The sequence below is a fragment of the Nipponia nippon genome, unplaced genomic scaffold (genome assembly GCF_047370975.1).
Source record: "Nipponia nippon isolate SJK-2023a ecotype South Korea unplaced genomic scaffold, ASM4737097v1 scaffold_8, whole genome shotgun sequence".
NCBI classification, from domain to species: domain Eukaryota; kingdom Metazoa; phylum Chordata; class Aves; order Pelecaniformes; family Threskiornithidae; genus Nipponia; species Nipponia nippon.
In genome coordinates, this window is record NW_028262402.1 from 49,016,410 (window position 1) to 49,028,607 (window position 12,198).

Below are 12,198 nucleotides of genomic sequence, written 5' to 3' on the forward strand. Positions count from 1 at the left end.
GTACTGCCCACACGTGCGCGTTGGCTCTCCTCGCGGCAGGCGCGGGGCTCGCCGTAGCGGCCGGGTCGGCGGGGCGCAGCGCGGCCCTCGCCCCTGAGGCGGTGCGGATCGGTGCGGCCCTCCCGGAGCTCCTCCCGCGGCGCCACCCGCCGGGCCGGGCACGCAGGCGGGAGCGCGACTCGGCGGCGGCGGCCGCCGCTCCGTGAGGAGGCGCCGCGCAGGCCTTCGCCTGGCCCGGCGGCCCCCGCTCCCGGTCAGCCATGGCCACCTACAAACCGGTGGTGGTTCAGGCGATCCCCAGGCTCGGGGAGAGGGTGACGCAGGACACGGTGTACTGGCGCGGCTACAAGGTAGGGGGCGGCCCCCTGCGGCGCGGGGGGCTGGGGGCAGCCGGCCGGCCCCTGCGGCCCCGTGGCTGGCGCCGGGCTGCGCTCCCGGCCGTGCTTTTTCTGCCGGCCCTTGCGGCTCTCGGTTAGAAGCGGTTCTTTAATATCGCCCTGGAACCTATTAAACGGCTTCCCAGGAATCGAGGCTGACTTGTGCCCCACATGGGCCCAGCAGACGTAGTTATTGCCCTAGAATACTTTTTTATACCTTTCGTGCGAGTAATCGAGGTATTTTTAAACTTGTGTGAGCGAATAAGTTTGTTTTTTCATCAGAACACATAATTAATGGGTCAGTTGTAACCCGTGAATTGGAAAAAATTGATAAGAGCAGAAGTAGCCTGGCAGAAGGGAAACTCAGTAGGATTGTATTTAAAAAAAAAAAACTTGGCTCTAAACGGAGTTTTGAGCTCTCTGTAGGAATAATAGGTTTTGTTTTGCTGTTTTCATTTTTGATGGTGTTCTTATGTGCATTTAATGATCTTTATTGTAATTGTTTTAGACGCCTGTCCAGATAAAGGAATTTGGTGCTGTAAATAAAATCGACTTCTCCCCGGTTCCTCCATATAACTATGCTGTCACAGCCTCCTCAAGGGTAAGTGGCTTTTCTGAGGTTTTTATGTTCTTGTCCTTCAGTTGGTATCATATGAGTGAACTTAACCTCTTCTTGTTTTGCTAGATCCACATTTATGGTCGTTACTCTCAGGAACCAATCAAAACGTTTTCTCGCTTCAAAGATGCTGCTTATTGTGCCACATACAGAGATGATGGCAATCTGCTTGTTGCTGGCAGCGAGGAAGGTAGCATTCGCCTCTTTGACATTAGTGGAAGAGCACCGCTGAGACAGTTTGATGGTCATACTAAGTAAGACAGTGTTGGCTTTTTTTTTCTTTGTGTGCATAAGCTTGTTTGGTGTATTTACATTTGTCTGCTTTGAATGTTGCTGAACATCTGAATGATACTGATCTATGTTGCTTACAAACGTAGGTTTTACTGAAAAGTAGATTTTAAAATTTAGTTCAGAATTGGAGTGACTTTTTTAAAAATTCTAAGTATGCATTGAGTACATGGAAGAATAAATACAGTTTCTAATTCAGGTAGGTGTCTGTTAATATGTTCTGTAGACGTAGTCTTGTGACTGCATATTGCTGATAAGCATGTTTTATTTGATGCTGGCAGGAAAAGAGTTCTAAAAAGTGGCTAAACAAAAACAGTGAAGAAATACACAGGGAAGAGCAGGAATCCCTTACAAAAAAACAAAACAGAAAAAGTGTGTGATGGTGGGGTGGGGTTGGGATGGGGAAGGAGTTCGAAGAGGAGTTCTGATGGACCGGTGAGGAGAAGACAATGGTAATACTTGGATTAAACAGATTGCTGTGCTATGGCAGACCAATGCGTGTTTTGTCTATCTAGAACAACAACAACAGACCCCCTTTCACAGGAAAGCACACAGGCAGACCTTGAGAGTGTTTCTATTTGAGGTCTGTAGTTGTATATTGGGTATTATCTTATGTCCTAACCACAGGATAGGTTAACGTAGGTTAACTGTAATAACATTTAGGGTATCTGTGTTTTCTGTCAAAGTAATTCTCTGTTGCGATGTTACAAGGATAATGCAGATTTAAATAGTGATTTTAAAGGACAAGAATAGTGTCCAAACCAGTCATACTTAAAACTCACTATTATACATTTTCTCTGAAGGACAGTGCTAGTACACAGACCTTTAAGTAACAAATGCAGAATTTACAGCTTTTGAATGAGCATCTAGTTGACCTGTAAAACCTTTAAGGCAAATCATGTCAGTGCTTAGGTAAGCATCTGTCAGCATGACCCTTTTCTGGCTGGAAATAGGAAAACTAAAGTGTTTTTAACCTCTAAAGTGGGGCTTTCTAATTTCCAACAGTAAATACTTTGCACTTTTAAGTTAGAGAGAATAATAAACTCTTCATACAGACGAACTGTTCTAGAAACAAGTATATATTTTAACTTTGGATATTCTTTGATTTCTAGAGCTGTTCATGTAGTGGGCTTCCTGTCTGATAAATACCGAATATTTTCTGGTGGTGATGATTATTCATCAAATCTGTGGGATATTCCGAGTGCTACAGAAATCGTCTCCTACAGTGAACATACTGACTATGTGAGATGTGGCTGTGCAAGTAAAGTGAATGCAGATGTCTTTATAACAGGTTTGATTTTCTTTTTTATATATGTTTCTTTCAGATTAAATGGAGGAAAAATGCAGGAAGATAGGTTTTGGTACAGTAGGATCTTGTTTATTATGTTTTAAACATGGAGGATCCGTCTTCCCACTCACTGCCTCCTTTGTTGTTTCCTTTTTAAGCTTGACACTGATGTTTGTAGGGAAACTCTGAGTGAACTAATTTTTAACATCTTTTTTCTTTAGCCTCTTAGGATTAATGGGACTGTTCTGACTGGCCTCTGAAAGTTTTAAGAAAATCTTGTGAATGTATCCTTTAGTTGGGATTGACTGAAGTGTTTTATCAGGTTTCCAGAGGACACAAGTTTCATTGTAGTTTGTACAGCCCCAAACTGGCAGACTCAAAAATGAAAGGTTGTGAGAGGAGTTATTTGAAACCGGTTGCTTTCGGTTTTCCAAGCACTAGCTTTCTATTAATCTGTGATAAATTGCTAGTGAAAAAAATAGTATTCCTTACTTCAGGTGGCACAAGAGACTAGGTTTCATCAGGTTGCCTGATACTTATTGTTATAAATACACTTGATTAATGGATGGGAAATAAAATTAAGACTTAAATTACTTTTAAGGCCTGACATGTTGCTAGGGCTAGAATTAGAAGACTTAAGTTGCCCGAAGGCTGTAAATTAACCAGGTTAAACCACAAGGTGTTCTAATGTATGGTTTAAAACTGTTGCCGTTTCGCAGGAGTTCCTTTAGATTGTAGGACATGGCTCTTTTAGTTCCTGAAATAATTGAAATGATGAAACTGAAGCTATTTATGGTGTTGTTTGCAGGTTCTTATGATCACACGGTGAAACTATTTGATGCACGAACAAAAAGTAGCGTCATGACAATAGAACATGGCCAGCCTGTGGAGAGTGTGCTTCTATTCCCTTCTGGTGGGCTTCTGGTATCTGCAGGTACTTCAATAAAATCAAATTTCTTTTCTGTGGCCCTAATTTGAGAAATATTCCGGCTGCTTCTTTCTTGCGTGGTGTTTTCATCTGGTAATGAAGTGGTAAGTGATGTAATGGTTGGACTTCTCAAAGATCTTTAGGAATCTGTGTTGATTTGGAGGGTGAAGGTAGGGGTCTTTTTGTCTCTGATTTGATTTTCTTGTAGTTGGTCCAAAAGAAAAAGATATTTTTTTAATGACAAGATACAGACTTTAATTAGCCCAGTGCTAAAGTGAAGGAGTGAACATACTTAAGAAGTTTTGAAAAGATGGGACTGTATCTTTCTTTTAGTGATGATGAGGCTTTTTAGTCTCTTCTTGCCATTGCATCAGAAGTGCTGTAACCCAGTGGTATCTAGATTATTTTACGTGAGGAGTATGTTGAATCATTCAGCTGTTCCTGCAGAATGGCCTGAAAAAGAGCAGGCTTGTAGTGTGTCTTGTCCCAGGAGATAGTCATAATGGATGGGGAGGGTGAGTAGGTGCAGAAAGCTGTGTTACGAAGGAGGCACTGTCTGAAAACTTCTCCAGAGAAGCATAAATGTGTATGTATGTCAAACTGTTTTGTGTGCTTCCTTCTCACAGGAGGTCGATACGTCAAAGTTTGGGATGTACTAAAAGGCGGACAATTGCTAGTTTCACTTAAAAATCACCATAAAACTGTAACTTGTTTATGCCTGAACAGCTCTGGACAAAGGTTATTGTCAGGATCCTTGGACAGGTTAGTATATTTTGTGGCTTTGTTGTTATTTAAATTCTTTAGGGCTTTTTTCCTTTGAAAATTGTTATACATCAGTGTGAATCTGTGCATGGTTTTTGGGCTTAAACACTTTTTAACTGTTAGAGATACAACTTGTTTGAAACATGTCTTGGGGCCAAGGTACATACTGTGATATACAATAACCTTTTCCTCTTATTAGCCTGAAAGTCAGTAAGGATTGCATGTGCCATTTGGGAATGCATGTGAGGAACTTCTGAATAAACATTCGTTTTTCTGAATCTCTAAATTGACATTTGCAGTCTCCGTCAAGTAATTATTCTTAACTTTAATACAGTTTAAATGACTGAAAGTGTATTAGTATTCACCTTTAGAGAGCCTGGTTTTTGTGTCTCTGTGCTGTTGCTTTTTGTACTCAAGGTGCACAGGTGAAATATGTCCTCCTTCCTTTTTTGTTTGCTTGTTTGGGTTGAGTTGATGAGTACTGGTACCCAATCTGTTGTCTCTGAGACATTAGGAATATGAAGTGGTCTAAAATGACAGTGGTCTGTTCTCTCCCTCCCTCCCTCCCTCCCTCCCTCCTGTACTTCATAGGCTTCTTCAGGCTTTATGATTACAAAGCATAAGCTGAAGGATCACACTAGCTGTGCAGCTATTTCTCATTCAGTGCTCACAACACTGAAGTTCATACTTGTTGTAAGATAATGTTTTGTTTTCCCATTTGTTAAATATTTCCTACCTTCAACCAAATAATTAAAAAGCAGCCGGATACAAGAATATCTATGGATTTATTTCCAGAAATTGTCAATAGATCTTGTATTTAAAATTTAAGAAGAAATTTGAAGAAACACTGTCTTAGTGTGTCCTAATAAGCATTGCTGAAGTCAGTCACTTCATCTGCCTTCAATTTCTTCTTCTGTCCTTGTCCCACTTTCATCTTTTTTGGGTAAGGGTAATCCTTTCTTGACTTTTGCATATCTTTTAACAGAACCTTTGTGTTGCAGCAGAGGTAATAACTAAGAAGCTCAGTGGTAGTCTGAAGAATGTTTTGTATAAATACTCGGTTTCCTTAAATGATCTATAGAAGTTGAGAGTGATGAAATTCCTGCAAGGTGTCTACAATAAGGCATTACTAACGAGGTTTTAATCATTACTCTTCTGTATAGGCATGTGAAGATTTACAGTACTACTTCCTACAAAGTAGTCCACAGCTTTAACTATGCAACATCCATCCTCAGTCTTGCGTTGTCGGTAAGTACATTAGAAGTCTTTCTAGGCAACGCAATTACTGATACCTTTTAAGTCACTGAAGTAATTAATTTTTGCTTTCATTGCTATTGGGTGTTTCAGAAGAATGCTCTACATGCAAAGTAGGATGAGTGTATTCCTCCTGAGTAAAAAATGAATTAAGAGGTTTTAAACAATACACTCAGGTACTAGATGTTACCTGATTAGGTCTGTACAAAATTGTGTGTTTATCAAGGACAGTATGTATCATAGGGAAAGTATTCAGTTTAGAAGGAAAGTCCTTTGACTTTAAAAAGATTGTGCTCATCTTTTGCCCTTCAGGAACCTAGTGAGTCCTCTTGTATGGCAGTGATAAAAGAAAAAAAGTACTTCATTTGTTGAAAAATTTAGAATAGGGTGAGCTTGTCTTAAAATTTGTTGGTGTCAGGTTGGTCTGAGGAAGAAGAGGAGGTGGCATGAGGTATGAGCATAAACAAACTTGTTTGCCAAGGCATGTGTCTTGTTGTCTTGGAAACAAAACAAAGAGTCTCATTTCTCTGAAACGTTTGAATTCCAATGGATAAGTGACCAGCTGGCCAGAAATTTGGAGGCTAGCACCACATTTTAAAACAATGCTGTTGTCATGTAGTCACTGTTTTATGCAGCTTTTGAAGGACATGTAAAAGGAGCTGTGAGGGATCTTTACTACCTTTGCTACTTTACTATTGTCCTGCTCTTCTGGAACCTAGGGAAAGATGTGTGTGGAGGGGGTGTCTTCCTTTCTTCATTTCCTGCCTTGTTGCCTAGGGAACTAGAGCTAAATAAATTTTGAATTATTTTGGCTGAGGTGAAGAGTTCAGAGCCAAAAAAACCTCATACCCTTTAAGCCGCTACAGCAGCCTGCAAAACATGCAATACCTGTAGTTTGCCATCTCTAGAGCTGCTTTTGAAACATCATCTTTTGTTTTCTATTGACTAAAACCCTTGAGTTTTAAATGGTCATGTGAGAACATAAGACTGGCTCTACTGGGTCAGACCAAAGGCTGGTCTAATGCCAGATGCTGCTTCCAACTATAGCTGTAAGTACATGTGTATGGAAAACTAAAAACAGGGCAAGTGTGTATGATAAGTTTCCTGATATTCTCCCAAACTCCAAACTCATTTTCAGATGAGAAATTAGCTCATCAGTGTAATTTTTCTGTAATTCAAAGAATTTCTCTTACATAAACCTGCTCACTTCCTCCTTGAGCTTGGACAAACTTTTAACCTTCACTAGATTCCTTTACAAGGAGCTCCACATTTCTGCTACTTGTGAAGAATTGACTCCTTGTGTTCCCATTTGAACCTTCATTAGCTTCACTTGATGCCCCTAAAGGAGACATTGACCAGCTGATACCCATCCATACCTGTCATAATTCTGTAGGCTTTTACCATATCCCTCCTCAATTGTCTTTTTTTTCCCATGCTGAAGAGCTCTGTCTCAAAGCAAGCCAATCTTTGATTTTCCTTGAGGGTTTTTGACTTTTTTATTCTGAATCTGCTACTGTTTTTTGAGACTGACTCACACAGGATTTAAGATGTGGGTGAACAACGGATTTATTCAGTGGCATAATGACTTTCTAGTTTTTATTTCTTCTGTAGTAACTCCTAAGGTTTTTTATTTGTTTGTTTTTTGGTTTTTGTTTTTCCTTAGCAGCAGTTGAGCATTCAGCTAATGTTTAATGTTTTCATAGAATTATCTGTTAATAGTAACAGGTCAGAACTCACTATCGTATATGTGAAGTCAGTGTTTTTCTCCAGTGCATCATTTAAAGTTAAAACCTTTAGCATCAAATACATGCAACCTTTGTTATGTAGGTGAAATTTATACCAGTGACTGGTATTTTGAACAACTTTCACTTGTTTCTCAAAATCCTGCTGTTCAATGATAGCTTTCTCATAGGTGGGTGTTCGTGTCTGCTGTATGGCATGTAATAGCCAAGGGCAGTTGTCCACCACTGAAAAAAAAAAAAAAAGTCATAGATTATACTTACAGAAGGATGTTAATTTGAGCTTTCTTCACTAGTCAGCCTGTAGTCTCTCTAGGTATTCGTTAAAGGTTTATTAGATGGATAATGTTGCTTACCATCATAGCCTTGAAGCTGTCCCTGTTTTGAACGAGGTATTTGACCATGGGACCTCATGGAGGTGCCTTCCAACTTAAGTTATTCTATGATACTGTGATTAGAGCCTTATCATGAAGCATAAAAATTTAAAAATCTGTACGGTAGAGCATGCTTCATCAAATAAAACACTAGGTTCCTAACTCCAATTTCTTCATTTTAGCCTGAAGATGAAACCATAGTCGTAGGCATGACCAATGGGGTGCTAAATGTTAAACACAGAAAACCTGAAGAAAGGAAAGAAAAGTCTCAAAAGAAGAGACAACCAGCATATAGAACCTATATGAAAGGAAGAACTTACATGCCAAAACAGGTATAGAGGGGTGAGAAAATGTATACTGAAGCACTCTTAAAATTTTTTTTTTTTTTTTTTGTGTCTGCTAAGTTGAAGAAAGGGAAGGGAGGGAAGATACAAAGACATATAAGCTTGTTCATGGTAATACGTCTAAGCCACTGTGTGTATGTCTGTCTTATTCTGAACTTGTCTTTCAATTCTAGGAAGATTTCTGTGTCAGTAAACCTGTAAAACGTGTTTTGAGGAAATACGACAAGCTGCTGAAGAGCTTTCAGTCTTCCAAGGCCCTTGATGCAGTACTGGAGGTAAGGGATTGGGTTTTGTCTCATCAGAGTTGTGTGCTGTGATCTGACGTGGATTTTTTCTACATGTCAAACTAATTTTATTTCAGTGTGTAACTAGGAAGGAATCAAACTTGGGTGGGTTCTGTTTTGGTTTTGCTGATATCAGCCCTGTTTTGTGTGTAGAGTTGTTGCTTTGGTACTAAACTTTTCTTATATATGTTCAGCCACCCATCAGGCTTTATACTCCTGAAGTTACGGTTGCAGTCATGCAGGAGCTGCATCGCAGAGGAACACTGAGGAGTGCACTTGCAGGCCGAGACGAGAAGCAAATTAATCTCCTTCTTACCTTTGTGGCAAGGTATTACTTTAACCTGAGTTCTTTCTGACTGTTTTGAGACCTGTATTTCTTAATAGCTTTTGCCACAGAGTCTGAACAGATCACGGGTGGAACACTGGTACTCTTGAAATCTCACATGCCTTCTGCTTTCTGATATCAAGGTCTGGGATTTCACTCATAGTACTGAGCTAGTTTACCTGTTAGTACAAAAAAATTTTGCTGATAGTGTGAGAGAGTATATTTTACTTTGCCAGACATTCTACCCTTAGTCTATTATTTTCTGTCTCCTCGATGAAACTAATGTTTACATGTACCTGAGGCTTTTGCCAGTCCTCCAACCCCCACTGCCTTCCCGAAAGGAGGAGGGTAAATACCAAATGTAGCTTTTTTTGAGTTGCATCTCTGACTGCTGTTCTGTGATGTCTCTTCATGAAAAAAAAAATTCTCTGTATGCCTGTATGAGAAAGTTGTTTGTTGGTGGGAGGAGTGCAGTTGGCAAAACCAATAAAATTAGGATGTGTTTTAATTTTGCAGGCGTGTGATTGAGCCTAGGTTTACTCCTGTACTGGTGACTGTTGCAGATATGATCACTGGTAAGTAGAACACAAAAAAGATTCTCAAAGCCATATAGCTAGCTTGGAAATACGGTTAAAAGTGCTGCATTTTTAAGAAACCAAACCGTTGTGGGTTTGTTTATAAGTATGAACTCAGTGTCAACAGGATGCTTCAGAAAGAGATATTGCCAGATAACTTTGACCACAGTCAGTGTCTGGTTTGCACCAGCTGCAGGAAGCTCCTCATGGTCTCTAAGTATCTCTGATACCTCATGTTTCTATAGTTACTTAGCACAAGTGACTTCCACTTCTCCAATGAGGTAAAAATAGTATTTGGGGTCATAAAAACTTCTGTTTCTGTTAGTTTGACTTACTGTTACTGTGAGTACGTACCAATGATTAACACTGTTTTCAGAACGCCGTTAAAGTTGTCATATTTGTCCACAATGTTGGACTAGTGCCAGACTCCTTAAATGCATCTTTAACTAGATAATATAATTTTCACATTTTTATAAATATGTGGATTCTTAAGTGACTTTTTTCTTTACAGACATTTATCAGCCTGTGGTTGGGCAGTCAGCGATTGTTGATAGACAATTCTTGAGACTTCAGGAAGCCATAGGAAAAGAGATTGACTATCAAGAGGAACTACTAGAAGTTTTGGGAATGATGGATACGCTCTTTGCTACTTTTACTAAGAAGAAAGCTACTTACCTAGAAGAGAACAAAAGTAATGGTCTTACAGAGACCATTGAAACAAGTACGAATAACTGACTGACAACCATCACAACAAATTGTCACAAAAATCATGTGGACTTGAAATATATGACCTGTTCTCCTGGTAACTTTTTATAATAGTGACTTCCAAAATAAGCCCCTCTATGCTGAAGTTCTGTCTTCCAAACTGTGTTTTTGAATAGGCTGAATTACTGAAGACAGAAAAAGAAGGACGTTTCCAGGATTTCCCATGAAATATTTTTCAAACAATTGAATTTTAAAGTTTTATTCCAAAGTTATGTAACTTTTAAAGAGTATTTTGTGCATCCAGTACTAAGTCATTATTTGATTTAGAGAGTCAACAATTTTGTTTTTATTTATCAGAAAATAATTGAGGTTTGTCTAATTTTAATGTGTCATTGTCCTTATTTAAGGTTAATATCCCATCTCACATACTTGGACACACGAATAAAACCACACATGCATTTGATAAAACTTGACGACATTGTGTTTTCTCTCCCTGCTTCATCTCCATTTCGGACTTCTGTGAATTCATAGGAAACAGCAAAATGACTCAAGAAAATAAGCATGTTATTTTTTTGTTTTGCTTTAGTTGTTTGTTTTGTTTAGTGCAATAGGAGAAATATGCTTACGTATATTGAAAAATTTGTTCATTTCATGCTTCTAAAGGGGAATCAAATTAAATTAATGTAGTGAGTAAGTAAACTGCACAGCAGTGCGAAAATCCTCAGTTAAGTGAAAGAACTCAATTTTTGTGCAATTCTATCACTTCCAATGTACAGTAGATGCAATTTGAGTCTACATTGTTATCAGTATGTAAGTACTGGGGTAATGGTTTATTTTAACTTCAAGCAGTGCTGGAGAAGGATCGTGTACTTTGGAAAGGTGGATGTGCCAAAGGCTGCTCAATGCATGTAGGATGACAGTAGGGTAGAACTTCGTCTTTAACCTGTTCTCTGTGACTTGCATTTTCCTCCAGGCCTGGAATTTATTTGAGATATAATAGGAATTTCCTGCAAAAGGAATTTCCTCAAGTGTTGCGGTGAAAGGTGGGTATCAGTGGTAAAAATAACTTGAAAAATTTTGCAAGTTCTACCTAAAATCTTAACAATCTTTGACTGAAAAGTGTAGAGCAGTATCTGGTCTGCCCTTAAATTAATATGTGAGCATTATATGTTCCTGGCTCTGGTGATTACTGGTTTTGAAGACTTAGGGTGATAATAGGTAATAATAAGGAGCATGCTCATGCAAACTTTAAACTTTTAGTTTTCTTGCTGCTTACTGTACTATTTTTATTTTATTTCTGCTAATAGACCTGAACTTACTTTTTTTTTGTTTGTTTTTGTTTTTAAAATCTGTGTTCTACTTTTAATTGTGTGACTTAATCAGGCAATATCTCTTAGGAGACTTCACATAAAATGGGGGGCGGGGGGGGGCGGCTCTTCCTGGAGCTTTCTTATTCCATGACCCTTCAGTAGTGCTTGGAGTTGAAGGTGGACATTTCTCTTGGCAGCCTAGTGTTCTGCTCAGAGAGTGGAGGGAAAGGATGGCTAGTAGATGAGCTCCCAAACCTCCACTATTTTGTGAATTATGATGCTGTTTCCCCAGCTGCAAAGGGAACTTAGGATCTGGTAGGTTGGTTGCATCACCACCTGAATTTACAAAAAGATGTTAAAGCTGCTCTTACGAAGAAACTGTTGCCTTCCATTACTTCTATTCTTCTATTCTATTCTACTTCTATTACTTCTGTTACTTCCATTTTTTTCTGCACTGTCTTTCGCTATCAAATGAAGTGAAAATATGTGATGATTAACTCTGGCTCTTGGAGATCTGGATTGATCAGGTATTGGGTTTCAGCTAATACTGCTGGCTTTCTCTGTACTTCTGCTAAAAAATAGTTTTGTCCCTTATTACATCTTAGACTTGTTCTTTTAGTTAAACTGTAGTTGAACTGGTTCCATTTAAAGACTTGGTGTTTGGTCATGGAAGGCTTCTGAAACTGAAACAGTTTTATTTATCAGACACAGTTGTTCTTAGATGGTTACAAAATTTACTACAGTCTTCTATGTAAATTAAAATAGCAGGGTATACTTTTCTCCTTCCTAAATGGAACACTTTCTCATTGTTTGCCATCATCATCTGCAACTTGTATAACAATGTCATAAAGTACATTTGCTTGCTCTCAAGTAATGCAGGGCTATTGAGTGACCATTTGAAAAGTGATTTCACAACTCCATGCTTGTTTCACTCTTTATAAAATAATCACTGCTCCCATCAGAGTGTTAACAGCATAGGAAATAAGACAGCTTGGATTAGGTTTTTGAAGTTAATTTGGTATAATAAAT

At 39.0% G+C, this 12,198-nt stretch overlaps 1 protein-coding gene across 2 annotated transcripts; it reads left to right on the forward strand.

Annotated features, from left to right (window-relative positions):
* Positions 1 to 14: 14 nt before the first annotated feature.
* Positions 15 to 10,332, forward strand: UTP15 (UTP15 small subunit processome component). 2 transcript variants are annotated; one of them, XR_015700957.1, is made up of 12 exons: positions 15 to 350; positions 886 to 978; positions 1,063 to 1,247; positions 2,394 to 2,572; positions 3,378 to 3,503; positions 4,124 to 4,259; positions 5,423 to 5,507; positions 7,809 to 7,958; positions 8,144 to 8,245; positions 8,449 to 8,582; positions 9,076 to 9,154; positions 9,666 to 9,755. XR_015700957.1 is itself a non-coding variant. In XM_087741692.1 (12 exons), the coding sequence occupies exons 1-12, from the start codon at positions 261 to 263 to the stop codon at positions 9,887 to 9,889; spliced, it is 1,563 nt and encodes a 520-aa protein (XP_087597818.1). In that variant the 5' UTR covers positions 15 to 260; the 3' UTR covers positions 9,890 to 10,332. The 2 variants fall into 2 exon arrangements, 1 of the variants encoding a protein (XP_087597818.1); XM_087741692.1 differs by having other exon boundaries at positions 9,096 to 9,154; positions 9,666 to 10,332.
* Positions 10,333 to 12,198: the final 1,866 nt, after the last annotated feature.